Source organism: Scyliorhinus canicula, chromosome 4 (assembly GCF_902713615.1).
Source record: "Scyliorhinus canicula chromosome 4, sScyCan1.1, whole genome shotgun sequence".
NCBI lineage: Eukaryota > Metazoa > Chordata > Chondrichthyes > Carcharhiniformes > Scyliorhinidae > Scyliorhinus > Scyliorhinus canicula.
Genome location: NC_052149.1, coordinates 208502513 through 208521463, shown reverse-complemented (window position 1 = coordinate 208521463; position 18951 = coordinate 208502513). Strand labels below are relative to the sequence as shown.

Here is an 18951-nt window from a genome sequence, read left to right as displayed (position 1 = left end):
TTGCATTTTGATACAAAGCTTTTAACTTTGTTTTAATGTTAGATTTCCCTATTCTTCTATAATTCCTTGGTGCAGAAAAATATTCACCTGTTCTGTCCCTCACTTTTATTTTGTGGTAACCATCCACCACATCATAGTGAATCACCATTTCAGAATTAGTTCTAGCTGGCCAGGTTTACAAGGCCTTTGAGGGCAAAAGCTCCCTGGATCCAGGAAGTAAGTGCTTTTCCGTTTCTCTGTTGGACGCAGCAAACCTGGCTTGCCAGCCCCACAATCTGACTGACCCCTCACCCTTCATGTCCAGGCAATCAGACTGACTTATTCTGGGCAATGAACCTGTCTGTGATGATACACACAGAGCTAAAACATCATAACATCAGGAGTGGAAACGCCAACTTCCTGGTTTCCTGTGCACTACTACATCCCACTGCCTTTAACAGGTCAGAACATTAAACTGCAAACTCCCCCCCCCCACTTCCCCCACGCCCTCACTATTCCACCCATTTCGTCATGCTTACAGTTTAAACAATGTTTCTTCCATTTTGCTACAATATATGCCTGAGGACAAAATATGAAACACAAATTACAGTAGATTATACAGTTATCCGAACTAGAGATGGGCAGTTTTATCTTGTCGAAGTAGATCATTCTGTCAGAAGGCAAGTTCTGATCAATTGTTTTAATAATTCCAGGTGCTGCCTTCACCTTTGTCAAAAACTTCAACAAATTCCCAAGAGTTGCAGCAGCTATTTCAGAAGCTCAATTTGAAACGCACAAGTCAATCAGGCTCTGATGAACCAGGGGGTTTGTGTGATAAAGCATCGCCATTCTCTAAAATTAGTCCCATTTCTTCTTGTGGTCCTGAGAGTGGAACAGATAATGCTGGTTCTGGGACTGATGTCATCAATAATGTGTGTGAAAATGGAAAAGCTGCCGAGAGCATTGGGAGAGACGTTACTGATATTGTTGCAGAAGCTGAGGAAAAAACAAGCAATTTAGACTTCTGCTATGAAGCTGAAAGCCCAGATGAGGCGGCCCTTGTGCATGCTGCACGGGCTTACAGTTTCATGTTATTGTCCCGGACCCCTGACCAAGTGACTGTGGAGCTACCTCAAGGAGATCTTCTCACTTTTGAACTGTTGCACACTTTAGCGTTTGATTCAGCAAGGAAGAGAATGTCTGTAATAGTCAAACATCCCCTCACTAAAGAGATTATCGTGTACACAAAGGGAGCAGATTCTGTCATCATGGATTTATTAGAAGAACCAGCCAGAGGTAACAACATTTTCCTCTTCTCTTCTCTCCTTAATATATCTCTACTCAATCTTGGGCCTTCCTTTTGATCTTGCCTGAACTGAGGAGCGAACCTAATCTTCAGGTGGGTTTTTGGTGCCTTCCGGCTATTCCTAAGATACAGATCACTCATTCAGCAATTACTACTTCTCCACATCATTCTTCTCTGATGTTTCCGATTGTTACATCCACTACATTTTAGGGGAAGAGATAGTGGAAGTGGTGAACCATAATCGCTCACTTTCAACAGTGCTGGAAATAACGGGCAGGATTCTCTGAGTGTTGACACCGTTGTAAACGCCGTCGCGTTTCACGAAGGCTTCAACATGCCCTCAGGAGCAGCGATTCTGACCCTGCGGGGGGCCAGCACGGCACTGGAGTGACCCACACCGCTCCAGCTGCCGATGCTGGCGTCAAACGTGCGCCGCAGGTCTGCGCATGTGCAGTGCGACCGTGCCAATGCGCAATTCGCCCGGCGCAATTGCACACATGTACGGTGGCTCCCTTCTCCGCGCCAGCATGGCATAAGGCTACAGGAGCCGGCACGGAACAAAAGAGACCCCCAGTCCGAGGGGCCAGCCTGCCAATTGGTAGGCCCCAATCGCGGGCCAGGCCACAGCGCCACCCCCCCCCCCCCACAGCTGGGGTCGGACACCCCTCTCCTCCCCCACCAGGCCACCCCTGGAATGATGCACGCCAGTGTCCCGCTGGGTAAGACCACACGTGGATGGCACCGGTGAGACTCAGTTTTATTTGTGCGGCTCGGCCCATCCCAGGCGTAGAATCGCCGGGAGGTGGGCACGTAGAGCCGTCCCTGACCCGCACCGCGCCCACCACACCGGCGGCGATGCCTCCGATTCTCCGCTCTCCGGAGAATCGGCGGACTGGCGTCGGGGTGATGTTGCGCAATTGGCGCCCGGCGATTCGTGCCCGGCCTGGATCAAGAGAATCCCGACCCAGGATTTCTAAATAAATTACTTTGATTTTCACCTCTCTTGATCTCTTTCAGGCTCCCAGACCATGCTTATTTTGTATGGATTATTGACCTGGAGTCTCCAGGGCTGTGCCTAATTTGAGAGAAGATAATGGGTTTTTACCTTTGAATCAGAAAAATAAAATAATTTTGTGGTCTCTTCTTCAAAGAAGTCTTGTTGCAATGGAGCACTGGACTCAGTTTCTGTCTCCTTACTTAAAGAAGTATATACTTGCCTTTGGAACATAGAAATATAGAAAATAGGAACAGAAATACCTCATTCAGTCCTTCAAGCCTGGTCCACCATTCAATGCGATTATTGCTGATTCTCGACCTCGATGTCATACTCCCACGCTCTCCCCACACGCCTTGACACCTTTAGAATTTAGAAATCTATCTGACCCGTTCTTAAATATGTTCAGTGACTCGTTCTCCACAGCCTCTGTGGTTGAGAATTCCACAGGTCCACCACCCTGAGTGAAGACGTCCCTCTCAGTCGTAAATGGCCCAACCCTGTCTCCTGAGGCTGTGACGCCTTTTATGCTGCCAGCCAGAGGAAACAACATCACTGCATTCAGTGTGACCAGCCCTGTCAGAAGTTAGAAGTCAGAAATACGTTCCCGTAACAGCCTCTCCGAACAGGCGCCGGAATGTAACGACTAGGGGCTTTTCACAGTAACTTCATTTGAAGCCTACTCGCGACAATAAGCGATTTTTATTTCATTTCCTTCAATTAGATCCCCTCTCATTCTTATAAATTTCAGTGAATACAAGCCCAGTTGACCCAAGCTCTCCTTATATGACAATCCTGCCATCCCAGGAATCTGGAGAACTTTTGCTGTACTCCCTCCCTGGCAAGTATATCCTTTTTTAGGTAAGGAGGCTAAAACTACACACACAACCCCAGGTGTGGTCACACCAAGCCCTGTACAGCTACATGAATGCATCCTTTCTCATGTACTCAAATCCTCTTGCAGTAAAGGACAATATATCATTTGCCTTCTGAGCCGCTTGCTGTACCTGCATAATTGCTTTTGGTGTCTCGGAGGTAACAAAGTTCTCCAGATTGCCATCTGAGGAGAAATTGTGTAGAATGTTGAGAAAATGAGAGGTGCCCTCTTTGAAAAGTGCAATATTCTGAATAAGCCCATTCTGACGGGCTATATTCCCTGACAGGTGATTCTGGAACTCAGGGCCATAAACTCGGGATAATGGGTTGGCTATTTAGGACTGAGAAGAAATGTCTTTACTGAGTGAGTTGTCAATCCTGGGATTTCTCTCCTGAATGGATTGTGGATGCTCAGTTGTTGAGATTGAATGAGATTGATAGGCTTTTGAACATTTAAGAGAATTAAGGGATATGGCGATAGGGCAAGAAAGTAGAGTTAAAGTAGATCAGCTGTTCCTTTATTACATAGTGGCACAAGGGGGACATATAACCTACTCGCACTCCTATTTCTTACGGCATGATGGTTTCGAAAATGAAAATCTATTTTCCGGTATGAATGGGGGTACCCTTGAATGATTTGAAACTGCAAGACTGAAGGATCCCATTTGCACTGTGGTTTATATGTATAGCACCTTTGCAGATTTGGACATGCGCAGACGTTGTGCAAGCCTTGTGTCGCCGAGAAACACGCGCTTTGTGGACAAACAATCCCGCCCGTTATATTTTCACCAGTTATTTGTGGTTCCCATCGCTTGTCAATGGGATTTCCCATTGAAGCCAGCACATGCCGCTGAGAAACCCATTGGCTCGGTGTGCTGCCAGCGGGAAAAGAAAATGCCAGCGGCTGGGGAATTGCGGCTGCACATCTCCAGGGAAAAAGTGAAAAATGAAACCATCTGGAAATTGATGGTTTATTTTTTTTCTTGGTGGGAGGTGTCATGTGAGAGTACATTTAAGAAATGGGTGTTTATAAATGGGGGCATATATAAATATCTGTAGTGAGAGTACCTTTAAGAAATGGATGTTTACTACTGCAGTGATGTCAGAGAGTGGGTGGAGCTGGGCTGTCTGTCAGCTTTTTACTTTCGTTTTAAGCTGTGTTGCTGCAGGGTGTGTTTTAGTTTAGTTTTCAGTGTTGGGGTTGAAGATAGACAGAGGAGGCGTACTGTTGATCTCTCTGTCATGAAAAGACTATCTCTTGATCATTTGGTGAATTCAGAATTATAAATGTTCTCAATAGTGAATGTAAACATAATGTGCTTCTGTTAAAAGGTGTTTCTTTAGTCTTCTGGATGTTGTTTAGGAAGTTATTAAGGATTACTTAGTGTTGTATCCTTTGGGGGATGTATTTGAATTGACGGTTGGTAAGATGTTCACTGTATGTTTTAAAAAAGGTTAACTTGAGTTCGTAGAATAAACATTGTTTTGCTTTAAAAAATACATTTCCATTTCTGCTCTACCACACCTGTAGAGTGGGCCGTGTGCTCCCCATACCACAGTCTATTAAAAGTTGTGGGTCAGGTGAACTCCATGATACAGTTCGGGGTTCTCTAAACCCTGGCCCATAGGTGAATCACAGGAGGAGCCCAAATTGGGCTTTGTGCCGGGCTGATCGTGAATTACCCGAGTAACGACGCTTGGCGCGATCTGGATCACGCCAAGGCTCATTTAAATATGTGCCATCATCTTGACGTCGCCTTCACCCAGCACTCGGGAGTCATAGACCGCACCAAATGGAGAATCCTGTCTCAGATCTATTCAAAATTGTGGGCTGAATTCTCCGCTTCCAACTGTCGGCAGAGAGAACTGCAATCGGGCAGAGAATAATTTGCAAGTGAGAAACCATGATTTGTGCCCGGTGCTGATTCCGGTGCCATGACTGCATCAGCGAAGTTTGTGCCCCATGTCAGTGGGCCCATGTGAAACCTGTGCCAATTTTGAATAGATTAAAATTTCATTTAGCGTATTAGACTTCACGCTGCACTCCTCTGCAATGCTCCACCACTCTTAGGCGTACATCAGGCAGCCGTGAATTGATGCAATGTGGGGATTGGACTCCGTGGCTGCTGAGGGGTAGCGAGTCACTAAAAACACCTCAAAAAATTGTTGGGCCTTCTGAGCGGGCAGCTGCTCGGGGCTAGGCTTGTCGCGGGGAATGACTTGGTGCCAAGCCCGTGGACTCGGGATGTTCCCCTCGGGATCGGGGTTACCTCGCTCAGACTACCATTGCTGCAATAGGTGATTGAAATGCATCCGTCTGGTATGACTTGCATGATCCTGGCTGCTCAGACTGCTGACGGCTCACTGTGTCCTGTAAATGTTCAGAGAGGCTCTGGTGATGTGGGCACCCACCCAGGCCACCCCTCACCACAGAATCGGGACGTGTGTGGCCATGATCAGACCGAATGGCATCCGGAGGCGAGGGAGATCATTTGAGATGCGGAGTAGATGTGCAGGGAGCAGCGCCTTACCGTTTTGGGATGCATGAAGCTCTCTGTGCTCCCGGAGTCGAAGAGACAGGGGGTCTCATGCCCGTTGACACGGACAATCATTATGGAACTCCTCAGGTGCTTCGGCTGCGACTGGTCGAGGGTGACGGCACCGAGCTGCAGGTAATCAGTGTAGTCGGAGGAATCTGTGTCATAAAATGGTGGCCCCACGAGTCGCACATGTCGAATTGAGCTGAAGTTGGCCGCCCCCATGAGTTGCACGTGGCTGATGACGCGTCTGAAGGGGTTGTTTCCGGCAGGCACGCAGCCGCATTACGGTGTCCGCGGGCCTTTGAGTCCATGGGTCGGGCCTGAGGAGCTTTTGACTTCTGGGCTTTCGATCTGGCCAGACAGACTCTGGCGAAGTGACCCTTTTTGCTGCAGTCGCTGCATGTCGCGGAACAGGCTGGGCAACACTGCCGTGGGTGTTAGCCCTGGCCGCAGAAGTAGCACGACGGTTCCCCGGTCTGGGTGGGCAGCCATGCGGCACAGGCCTGTGGCGTGGCCGGGTCTAGTGACATCCGCATCGGCTGGGCCCACGTGGGGCTCGCTGGTCCGCGGGGAAAGCGCTGAGGATATGGTCTGCCACCTCTAATGAGGTGGCTAGTTTTACCGTGTCCTGCAGGTCGGTAGCCCTGTTTTCCAGCAGTCGCTGCCTGATGTAATTAGAGCGGACCCCAGCCACATAGGTGTCCCGAATCTGCAGCTTCATGTGCTCCTCACCCGTCACGTCTTGATAATTACAGTTTCTGGCGAGTGGAGTCAGGGTTTCCAGATATTCGTCCAAAGATTCTCCTGCGTGTTGCCGACGGATAATGAGCAGATGCCGCGCGATCATCTCATTTACAGGCTTGATGAAGCGCATCTTCAGAATCGCGACCACTGCCACTTACATGGCCGCCTTTTCGATCAAAACTGAAATTCGATGGCTCACCCAGGCGTGGAGGAGGTGCAGCTTGCAAGCTTCGGGGATAGGCGCTTCAGAGAAGCCGAGGTAGGCCTCGAATCAGCGGAGCTAGTGAGAGAAGATCCCCATGGCTTCTGGGGCACAGGCGACTAGATCGAGTTTTTCTGGCTTGAAAGCGGTATCCATAGTGACGTTGTTTGTGTAATAAATTAATATACCATCAATTCACAGCGAGACTATATGAACAAGTGAACAAAGGCTTTATTACAAAAAGAACTAGCCTACCAGTGACTTCTGTACAAATGAGCGCCGCCCACTGGGCGCAGGGCTATATACCGTCCTAGGGGGGCGGAGCCAGAGGCGGAACCCACCGGGGTTCCAGCTCAATCCTTAAAGGTTACACAGGCACCACATCTTCTGGTGAATACATTCACCACACAACTGAACCCTGACCTTTGGAACGCTTCCCTGCACACTGCCTCTCTCAGGGCAGAGACCTCACCAGTGACCCACACCCGTCAGGATCATGAGTAGTCTACTCCTGGTGAGGCTGGCAAAGATGACTGCCTCTGCCACCTCCTCCAAGGCACTGTTCAGGAGGGTGGACTTGAGTCTGCAGTCCCTCCTCATTAGCATCGAGCGGTGGGTCCACCTCAGACTCCCAAAATCAGCAGAGGGTGGTGGTGGTGGGTGGGACGGCAGTTTTACTCTGAGCCATCTTTATGGCTGTAATGAGTGTGTAGTGAGTGGAGAACTTAAAAGCAGCTTGTCAGGCTCTTTAGCGCAAGTTCCGGCTCCAGCGGTTACACTGCCCACTGGGCTGGGAATTGCTTTCAATTGCTCCCCCATCCCCCTTCCAGTCTCCTCTCCCTCTCTGTCCCCCCCAACCCCTCCCCATCCCCCTCTCTCCTTCTGCCCCCCTCCCCCTGCCACCCCCAAACCCTCCCTCCCCCCTCAAATCCCCTCTCCCCCCTTCCACCCTCCTACACTATCCCCCTACCCCTGCCTCCCCCTCCCTCCGCCCTCCCCTTCCACCCCCCCTCCCTCCCCAAACCCTCCCCCACCCCCCCCCTAGTCTGGGGAACCACCTAGATGTAGTCATAGGGCCCGTAAGTTCCCCAGACGGTATAGCAGAACTGGAGGTGGATTCCTGTGATTCCTGCCCTGTGATAGGGACTCCTTTGTCGACCGTTTCCTGGGACAGCTCGGCCTAGATGGGCCAGGCTGCGGCTCGGGCGACTGGGATGGTGAGCTGCCAGCCTGTCCTGCCCGTTGCCCGCAGATGCACCTTGGACTGAAGGGGGGGGGAGTTGGAGGTGTCATGGTGTTCCGGGACCTCCCCTACAGGGGGACCCGGAATGGGCCCCAGCACCTCCTCCTCCCACGGGGTGCCCGATGGACCCTGGGCCTCTACATGGGTTGGGGATGCGAATGGACCGAGCACCTGATGCCCCCCCGACACCTGGCACTGCCAGTGCCTGTGAGTGGGCAGCCATGTCCTGGGCCACGGACGCCGCCTGCATGGAAAAGTCCCACACCTTGCATACTGAGACCCATGTCTGACACTGTTGCACCCATTGCCTCCACCGCGGACGCCATCCGTGCGGTGTCAGCCTGGGTGGCACGCATGACCGGCACCACTACCTGCTCCAGTACGCAGGTGGATCCCTCCACCTTCGCCTGCAGCTGCCACAAGCCGGCCGTCACCCCCTTTGATTGTCCCTTGGTCCATGACTGCATCGGGTCTATGGGTGGGTGCGGTAACTCCAGGAACCTGGGACCCATCTGGGCGGCAGATGGTTGCCCGCGCCGGGCTACCCTCCGACCGCCCGGCCCCTCTGCTGCTCCTACCTCCACCTGCTGTACCGGGATAGCTGTGTTGTGCGCACCAGTGAGTGTCCCAGATGCCTCATCACTAAAGTGCCCAACCGAGGTGAGTGTCTCTGTGATGGTGGAAAGTGCAGGAGATAGCAGTGGCATAATGGTGTGCTCCTCATCTGACCCGAAGTCCGGGGTCCCCTGGAGTGGTGATTCCTGTCCATCCATCCCCTGTGTGTGGGTGTCGTGTGTGTCAGTGTCCTGCGCGTCTGTGTCCTCTGTGTTAGGATCCTGTGTGTTAGGGTTATGTGCATCATTGTCCTGTGCATCAGTGTCCTGTGCGTCAGTGTCCTGGGTTGGCTGCGACGGGGGCCTGTTGCTGTGGCTGCCCTCCTCGACGCTAGGTGTGGCCCGCTGGCATCGCCGCACTCGCACCAGATGTGGGTGGCATCGGCCTGGTGCTCCGGGTCTGTCCGTGGCTCGTGGCCGCCCTGGAACGTCCTGTCCTAGGAAGGGGGATATGGGGGAAGGGGGGATATGGGGGAAGGGGGGACATGGGGAAGGGGGGATATGGGGGAAGGGAGAAAGGGGGGCAGGCAGTGGGGGAGTCTCACTTGGTGCTGCGCGGCGGGCGGCTGTGTTGCCGGGTCTCCGGGGGGCGTCTTTCATGCGGCGCACGTGTCCGTGACGGGTGACGCCGTCGCGAATGGCGTCACGCTGCTACTAGTCCATTCCCGGGCGGAGAATTGGCGACGTTTCGGGGGGCCCAACGCCGGAGTGATTCGCGTCGTTTTTGGCGCCGGCTTCGGGCCATCGCGCTGATTCACGGAGAATCCTGCCGATTCACGGAGCATCCTGCCGATTCACGAAGAATCCCGCCCATAATCTTTTAGATTATGAAAGGAACTGGAAAAACGCAAACAAATTGCTCATTGCAAAATGTTCAAATACTAGGCGACTGGAGTAGATGGTTGCGAAAACACACTGGTGCTTTGGAGAAATCAGCTTTTCGAGTCAGGGGGCCTTTTCCTTGCCCTGAAAATACTTCATTACTATTATGACAGTCTAACCTTTTCAATTTTCCGACATTGGTCAGACATGGTCCTGCTCCCAGGGTTATTGATTACATAAACATGTTCGACTTTTGCAAAGGGTTGAAGCAGTCTCTGGGGTTAAGCTGTAAGAAAATATTTGCTCTTTTTTCCTGAGACTGTGATTTCTGTTATGAAATTTGACATTGAAATCCAACGCATATGTCTGACACATTTTCTTTTCTTTTCCCACTTGTTTCTTTGACAACCTCGAAGATGAAAAGCAACAAAGAAAATTAATGAATGAAACACAAAAGTATCTGGACTTGTATGCAAGTAATGGTCTACGAACACTGTGTATTGCAAAGAAGGTAAAATATGGGCTCTTGAGCTTACGTTAACACAGCACTGCAGTTACTGTGAAAAACCCCTAGTTGCCCCATTCCAGCGCCTGTTCAGGTACACAGAGGGAGAATTCAGAATTCTCAGCTGGTACGGGAATTGAACCCGCGCTGCTGGCCTTGTTCTGCATCACAAACCAGCCCACTGAGCTAAACCACATAGCACCTTTAGCTTAGAAAAAGCCTCAAAGTGCTCCACAGAGACACAGGCCACAAAATCAAGCTCTCTATCACTTTATCTGATCGCAAGGCTCTAACACGGGAATACTGTGTCTGCAGAGTGGGCAAATCATAATGTGGCACCATCTCCAACAATGATTTGCTTCACATTGTGCGATTGTGAACTACGCAAGTCCAATTAACACCCTCTCTTAAACACTCCCAGCTGAGAGTGCATTCAGATACATGAGGGACCCGCCACTATCGTCATTTCGAAGGCCAACCATCCAACTTCCAGGTGAGATGCTTTTAACTTGGCTTTGCTGCTGCAGAGTTATAGAAGAGAAGTGTGATTTGGAAATGAAGCACAGGCAGAAAAAAGGGGAAATGGTGTGCAGAGGGAGGGGGGGGGAAAGAAGAGATGACCCCTCTGATGATGACCTATCCATAAGTTGATGAGTTTCCAGCTACTATGTCATTCATACATCATCAAAAACAAGGAAAGAAATGTGCATCGTGATAGTTGGTGTTACACTGCCATAACATTACATTCTGTTAACTCTTAGGAGGCTCCCAGTAGCAAGAATTATTTAAAACATTCATGACACTTCAGGTTCTAGTTAATATTTATACCCTCTTACGCTAGATGTATTTTCTCATCAATATTCTGATTCTAACTTTATTTCATAGATTATCATAGAATTCACAGTGCAGAAGGAGGCCATTCGGCCCATCGAGTCTGCACCGGCTCTTGGAAAGAGCACCCTACCCAAGGTCAACACCTCCACCCTATCCCCATAACCCAGTAACCCCACCCAACACTAAGGGCAATTTTGGACACTAAGGGCAATTTATCATGGCCAATCCACCTAACCTGCACATCTTTGTGACTGTGCCTCTTAATTTTGTTTAGGTCTTGAGTGATGATGAATACAAAAAATGGGCTCGTTTAAGGCATGAAGCAGAGACCAGTATTACCGACAGAGAAGCATTGATTCTGGAGACTGCACTGCAACTGGAAACAAATCTAAAATTGTTAGGTAATTTCCTTGATTGTTATTAAATGCATGGATCCATATTGCCAGTGACTTGGTATGCCAATTAAATTTGCTTCAGCTGATCTCTCAATGCACGGTAAACTTATGAATGGCCTCATTGCAATACTGGGTTGGATTCTCCACCACATACTCCCGATCCTGCTGACGGGCAGCATTGATGTTCGCGCTCCGTGGCAGGTGAAGGATGTCAATAGGCCAAGTTGACACACTTATATCCTATTAATGGGCTGGATAAACTGGATTCTCCAGGCCTGTGTGAATCTCTAGACCTCTGGGCCGGGACTCCCGTGGGTGAGAATTGATGCAGTTATTTCCAGTGTGGCCCTGGCACAGTGGGATTTTCGGTGGGTCAGGGAGTTTCCTCTAAAGTCCATTGGAGGCCCTCCCTCCCCCACTGACAGTGCAATCCCTGCCCACCCCCACAGAGATCCCCATAAGAGAGACCCCCACCAGAAAACCCCTCATTTCAGAGACCCCAAGAGCTGTGATTTATGTGGGGAATTCTAGTGGGAGTATCTTAATGGGAGGTTTCTGGTGGTGTCTCTATTATGGGGGACTTTCCCGGTGGGGGTCTTTGCAATAGGGGTCTCTGGTGGGGGATCAGTGGTAGAGTCGGGTCACCCTCATATTATGGGGGGATAACTCAGAAAATTCCATGGTCCCATGGTGGGAGGGGTTGGAATTGCATTGCGTGGGTGTGGGGGGGGAAACTGCTTCTCCTCGCTATCGGACCCGATAGCGGAATTCGAGAGGGAATCCCTCTCATTCTCCACCATGCATGAATTTGCATGGCAAGGGATAGTGAATTGCTTCTGAATTCCCGTTCCAGTCCGAGTTCAAATCAGGGGCGATTCATCTCCGGCAGGAAGAATATTGGGCGGGATTCTCCGTAGCCCGACATCAAAATCGTGTTTGCCGATTGCGCGGAGAATGGACTCCGATGCCAAAATCGGGGCCGGCGCCGTTTGACGGCGGCTCACCATGCTCTGTCGTCTCCAAAATGGCATCATCATGACACATGCCCTTTCAGCGCGTTGGTGCATCATCAGCTGGCCCACCCGCTGATGGTGCCCCAACAGTGCCGGTCATCAGCCGTTCGCATGCACGGCCGGCGACCCTGCCATTCTCTGGCTGTTTTCGGCGCGATCTGCAGACGTTTCATGCGGCGTCGGTTCTATTCCCTTACTGGAATTGGTGAGGGGTTTGTGACGATTTGCTGGTCGTGAAACACTCGTCCCACATCGGCGCTGGCACTTACCCACAGAAATGGAGAGTTCCGCCCATGGTCTCCCAAATGGAGAATCCAGCCACTATCTTTTAACTTGTGTGACCAAATTGCAGTTACTGACTTTCTAATTCAACTACCACAGAAAACCCTATCAAATTACGACACTATGCAGGTTTTGGTACCTCAAGAGGAGTCCAGCATCAATACATCCACTCTATATACATCGGTAAATAATTTTGCCAATGTCAGATAGCGTAAGGAACAATTCCTGCTGCAAATGAATAAAAAGATGGCTAAACATCTGTTGAATAAACTCATTCTTGGATATAGAAACACATTCGCTGAACAAAACTTAACCTGAATTCATTGCGAACGATTCTGATATTTTGCAGCAGGCCACAGAATTGGCTACCTTCTACTGTAGATTTTTCTGGTCCTTGGCAAGATGCACTCTTCATTTTCAATGTGCTACAATTTATTCAGAGCTAATGAGGTGGTCTCCCCGACAGTGAGGAGTCCAAATGCAGATTGGGCGGCCGCTTGGCATGACCCCTTCATTCAGCCCGTGAGCATGCCTGAGAGCTACCAGTTGTTTGTTGATTAATTTTCCACTGGCTCCCGCCCTGAGCTTTGTGTCCTTGGCCCCTGCAGTAATCCAGTGAAGCTAACTGCAAGCTTAAGGAACAGTACCTCAACTAGACACTTTACAGCCTTCTGGACTTGACACTCGGTTTAACAATTATTGATTCCCCATTTTGCTTTCATTTTCTTTGTCGGTTTTAGTTTTTCTCTCTTCTTTCCTTCTCTTTATTTTCTTTTCTTTTTTTTCACTTACAGATGCAGTGGTTCATAATTCTTACATTCACACCACCTGTTTTACATAACTTTTGTGTATTTATCCCATCATCTCATCCTTTGGCCTTGCACCATCAGTTTTTTTGTCACTTAATCTCTTCTGCTTTTCTCCTTGTTAATGACATTCCCATTTATTCTTTTCTCCTCCCCCCTCTTCTCCCGCTCCCCACACCTTTCCTTGTCTCTGTACTCACTTAAAACCTGTTACATCTCTAATTTTTGGCAGTTCTAACATAGGGTCATCAATCAGATATGTTGGCCGGTATTGTCCAGCTGTTGGGAGTCTTTTTTCCCGCTTGCTGCACATCCCCGATCATGGGTTTCCAACGCAATCCTCCCTTTATATGTTCCTGATTTGAGTGCCTGTGGCAGACATTTTTCTCATCACTTTAATAGGCATTGTTAAGTCAGGCGTTTTATTCCTCAGTTTCATTCAACAACAGTAAAGCAACCAAACTTGTTTAGTTGTCATCTGAAAGCCTAATTAATCAGTGCTGAAATACCATTCACATGTGTTTTTGAGCTTCATACCCCAGCAAAAATTACGTGAACTGTTTTGTTGAGAAATGGGAATTTATTTTACTTGTGGCACATGGTGTCAGTATTAATGACTGCCAGTTGGATAAAATTCCTTCTTTGTTGTCCCAACAAGGCGGCTTAGTCCAGTCTCAGATGAATTTGTACCAGTTTGTCATCATCAATAAGAGTCATTGTTGGCTGATAGATGAAACTAACGTCCTTCTCAATGAGATTAGGCTCAATCTCTATCCCCTTTATCCTCCAGGAAAAGCACTTCATCTTCTGGCAATACCATATGGCCACTTTGAACCAGGTTGAATAATGCAGGATACTCATTCAAAACTGTTGGCACGTTGCATTAAAACAAAATTTACTCTGATTTTGTAGATTTCGTACTTAGGTTTCTGATTGATGAAGTAATCTTGATACTGTTGTCAACACTGCATCCCGAAATGTGACGTTTAGTCTGCTGGTTCTGTTGTCAGCCTCACTCATTCAGATTTTTTGTTTTTCCCATTTGAGAGGTAAGGAATTTTGAGGAGATAGCAGCATGTAGTTATACACAGCTGGCATTTGGCTTTACCAGCTCAGGAATGTGTATACTCAAATCTGATTAAAATTGCTCTGCAGTCCTTGAACATGTTGGGCGGGATTCTCCGATGCCGCGTCAGAGTTTCCGCGGCGTTGTGAACGCCATCGCGTTTCATGACGGCGGGAATGGGCTGCCGGCAGCATCGATTCAGGCCCCGAAAAGGGGCCAGCAGTGGCGCCGCGAGAAACACGGTGGGCGTGGCGCCAGAGGGCACCGTTAGCACGTGACGCTCGGATTACGTGGCGCCGCGTCACTTTATGTGGACGATTCGCGCACAGGCCCCGGCACAGGAGCGATGGCAGCTCATGTGCCGCCCCCAGGTTCCGGCCCATCACCTGGAGACACTGCTGGACGTAGTGGAAGAGCGGAGGGCGATCCTGTGCCCAAGAGGTGGCCACCGGCACCCAGCCAGCACAGTCAGGCGCAACTGGCGTGATATGGGCATCGCCGTTAGCGCTCTGGGGCACACCCCACGTACTGGAGAGCAGTGCCACAAGAAGCTCTGACTAGGGCAGCCAGGGTAAGTACCCTGAGAGTTCCCTCAGGGCACATCCCCACCCCGCCCTCCCTCCCCCCCCCCCCCCACCATGTGTCGCGCCCCCCACCCCGCCCACGCAAGAGGGCGGGCACACCACGTTCCACCCGACCCACATGGGCACCACACCCCCCCTTGCAAGCCGCCATAGCATGGTGTGCAGTGCTTCCCCCCCCCCCCAGCCTAATGTAGCCAACATCTGCGCGTCTTGCTGCTGACTGCCTAACTCTAATCCTTGCCCCCCCCCCCCCCCCACCCCCTCTCCCCCGCAGGATAAGACAGCCCACAACCATCGTGAGCGTGCAAGAACCGGAGGGGGATCACCTGTTCTGCACCTCCTCACCATCCATGAGCAGAGGACTCTGGACCTCGCTGGGGGAGCCGCCACCCAGGAGGTAGCGCCATGCCAGATCGGAGGCGCAGCACCAAGTGAGACTCCCCTGCCTGGCTACACTCCCTCAGCCCCTCAGCTCCCCCCCCCCTCACACTGCACCCTCTCACACTGACCCCCTCCACACTACACCCACACACACTGCCCCCTCCACCCCCTAACCCCCCTCACACTGCACCCCCTTCACACTCCACCCCCTCACACTGACCCCTCCACACTACACCCCCACACACTGCCCCCTCCACCCCCTAACCCCCCTCACACTGCACCCCCTTCACACTCCACCCCCTCACACTGACCCCTCCACACTACTCCCCCACACACTGCCCCCTCCACCCCCTAACCCCCCCTCACACTGCACCTCCTCACACTGACCCCTCCACACTGCACCCCCTCACACTCCACCCCCTCACACTACACCCCCTTCACACTGCCCTCTCCACTCATTAACCCCCCTCACACTCCACCCCCTCACACTGACCCCTCCACACTCCACCCCCTCACACTGCCCCCCTCCACCCCCAACCCCCTCACACTCCACCCCCTTCACACTCCACCCCCTCACACTGCCCCCCTCCACCCCCCAACCCCCCTCACACTCCCCAACCCCCCCTCACACTCCACTCCGCTTGTCTAACGATACATGCTTTATTGTGTATTCCAGGGCCAGCCGACGATCGTCCCGGCATGTCTCAAACAAGCCACCACCGTCCAGGTCCACGTCCATCCACCCACAGGGACACACGCCACGGATGGTAAGGAAGACGGACAGGAGGGCCCTCTTCCGAAGCCGGGGCACAGGAACAGACGCACAGAGGACCAACAAAAACGACAGTGACAAACACAGGACGGACAGTCAGGACACTGACGGCCATGAAACGGAGGAAGAGAGTACTGAGAGCCAGGACAGTGACGGACAGAGGACGGGGACTCTGGACAGTGATGCACAGAGGACGGCCAAACAGATGTTGGACAGACGGGACACAGCCCCTCACATGGGCCGCAGACAACGTCCATCGGTCCAAGGCTCGACCCAGGAGACCCCAGACCTGGGGTCCGAATAGGACATGGACCTTGCATCACTGCTGTCACCCATACCCTCCACCACCGCAGATACCTTCACCTCGGTGAGGCACATTAGTGATGAGGCTTCTAGGACACTGACTGGTGCGCACCACATAGCCGAACCGGTACAGCACGTGGAGGTTGGAGCAGCCGAGGGGCTTGACGTTCGGAGGGCAGCCCAGCTCCAGCACCCAGCTGCTGCCCAGATGGTTCCCAGGTTCCTGGACTTACCAGATCCACCCACAGACCCGATGCGTTTGGAAACCCAGGGAGTGGACAACAGGATGACGGCCGTCTTCCAGCAACTGCAGACACAGTTAGAGGAGTCTATCCGTGTCCAGGAGCAGGGAGTGGTGCCGGGCAAGGCTGCCACCCAGGCCGACACCGCATGGGTGGCATCCGCGGTGGAGGCAATGGGGGCAACGGTTTCGGCCATGAGTCAGGTTCTGCAAGGCATGAGGCGTCATGAGCATGCGTAATCCGTGGCCCAGGACAGGGCTGCCCTCTCACGGGCAGCCATGTCCCAGAGCCAGCTGGACATTCCCGCCACGCTCCGGGATCTGGACGAGTCTCAGCAGGCCATGGCTCAGTCTCAGCTGGCCATCGCTGAGAGCATCGGCGGCCTTGCCCACATGCTGGATGGCATCGCACAAGGCTAGAGGGAGGTGGTGCAGTCCCAGACTGGGATGGCCCACTCCTTGAGCTCCATCACTGCGAACGTTCAGGCCCTGGTCGAGGCCACAGCAGGCCTCCAGGACTGGCAGCGCCAGGTGTCAGTGGTGCCATGGGGCCTGTTTTCACTCACCAACATCCCATAGTTATTCCCAGGGGCCAGGGGGCACCCCAAGGAAGGAGGAGGTACTGGGGCCGTCCTCCTCTTCCTCATCTAGAGATGCGTGACCCTCATCGGGCTCCCACTGTGCCTCCTCCTGCTCCTCCACGACATCGCCCCTCTGTTGGGATATGTTGTGCAGACGCAGCAGACAGAAACAATGCGGCCGACCCTCTCCAAATGGTACGGGAGGGCCCCTCCAGAGTAGTGAAGGCACCTGAAGCACATCTTTAAGAGGCCAAAGTACCTCTCGACAACACCCCTGGTTGCTGCATGGGCCCTCGTTGTAGCGGGTCTCGGCTTGCTCTGTGGCCTCCGTAAAGGCGTCATGAGCCACGACTGCAACGGGTAACCCCTGTCACCCAGCAGCCAGCCCCTCAACCGGGGGGGGGGGAGGGGGGGAAGGGGGGGCAGGGGGGGGGGGGGGGGAAGGGGGGGGCGGGGGGAAGGGGGGGGCGGGGGAAGGGGGGGGCGGGGGAAGGGGGGGGGGGGGCGGGGGAAGGGGGGGGGGGCGGGGGGAGGGGGGGGCGTGTCCCTCAAACATGGCGGGGATGAAAGATTGTGCCAGTATAAAGGCATCATGAACACTGCCGGGGTACTGGCCGCAAACGTGCATGATCTTCATGCAGTGGTCGCAGACCACCTGAATGTTCATGGAGTAGGTCCCCTTTCTATAGAACAGTACAGCACAGAACAGGCCCTTCGGCCCTCGATGTTGTGCCGAGCAATGATCACCCTACTTAAACCCACGTAACCCGTATACCCGTAACCCAACAATCCCCCCATTAACCTTACACTACGGGCAATTTAGCATGGCCAATCCACCTAACCAGCACATCTTTGAACTGTGGGAGGAAACCGGAGCACCCGGAGGAAACCCACGCACACACGGGGAGGACGTGCAGACTCCACACAGACAGTGACCCAGCCGGGAATCGAACCTGGGACCCTGGAGCTGTGAAGCATTGATGCTAACCACCATGCTACCGTGAGGCCCCTGTTCATGAACACGTCCCTGTTTTCCGCTGGTTGGCGCACGGCAACATGCATCCCATCAATCGCCCCTGGACCATTTGTATCCTGGACACGGAGGCGAATCCCGCTGCCTGGACACCTTGGTGGGCGCGGTCCTCTGGGAGCTGGATGGACCGGTCTGTGATGTCAGACAGGGCGTCGGTGACTGCTCGGGTGCACCGTTGCACCGATGCCTTGTAGATACCGGACAGGTCACTGCTCGGCGCCTGGAACGACCCCGTCATGTAGAAGTTGAGGGCAACCGTCACCATCACTGCCACCGGGATAGCATGTCCTCCCCCTGTTCCACGTGGTGCCAGGTGTGCCATGAACTGACCGATATGGGCGATGTTTTCCCGACATCCTGAATCTCCTCCTGCATGCCCTGTCCGGCAGGTCCTCGAAGGACATGTGGTGACAGTACATTTGAGGCCTCATGGGGTGCCTATGGCACCTTGGCACCCCCACCTGCTCCTCCCCCTGCGCCCATCAAATCGGTATCCTCGTCCTGTGATCCCCATCGATGTGATGGTCATTGTTCCCCTCCTCCTCCTGCTCCTGTCTGCCGGGCAGGACTGCAGCATGAACGGGTGCCACCTTCACTTCAGAAAGCAAAGTACTGTACACACCCCTGTCAGCATCAATGGGGCCGAGGTGGAGATGGTTAGCAGTTTCAAATTCCTAGGGGTGCACATCACCAAAAATCTGTCCTGGTCCACTCACGTCGATGCTATCACCAAGAAAGCACAACAGCGCCTATACTTCCTCAGGAAACTAAGGAAATTCGGCATGTCCACATTAACCCTTACCAACTTTTACAGATGCACTAAAGAAAGCATCCT

At 52.3% G+C, this 18951-nt stretch overlaps 1 protein-coding gene across 3 annotated transcripts in view; it reads left to right on the top strand.

Moving 5' to 3' along the window:
* Window positions 1-18951, top strand: part of atp10b (ATPase phospholipid transporting 10B) — a 428434-nt gene that overhangs the window by 343651 nt on the left and 65832 nt on the right. For all 3 annotated transcript variants that reach the window (XM_038795980.1, XM_038795982.1, XM_038795981.1), the window contains 3 exons: window positions 693-1275; window positions 9737-9831; window positions 10934-11060. In XM_038795980.1, the coding sequence (XP_038651908.1) occupies window positions 693-1275; window positions 9737-9831; window positions 10934-11060 (805 nt within the window). The remainder of the gene's footprint in view (window positions 1-692; window positions 1276-9736; window positions 9832-10933; window positions 11061-18951) is intronic.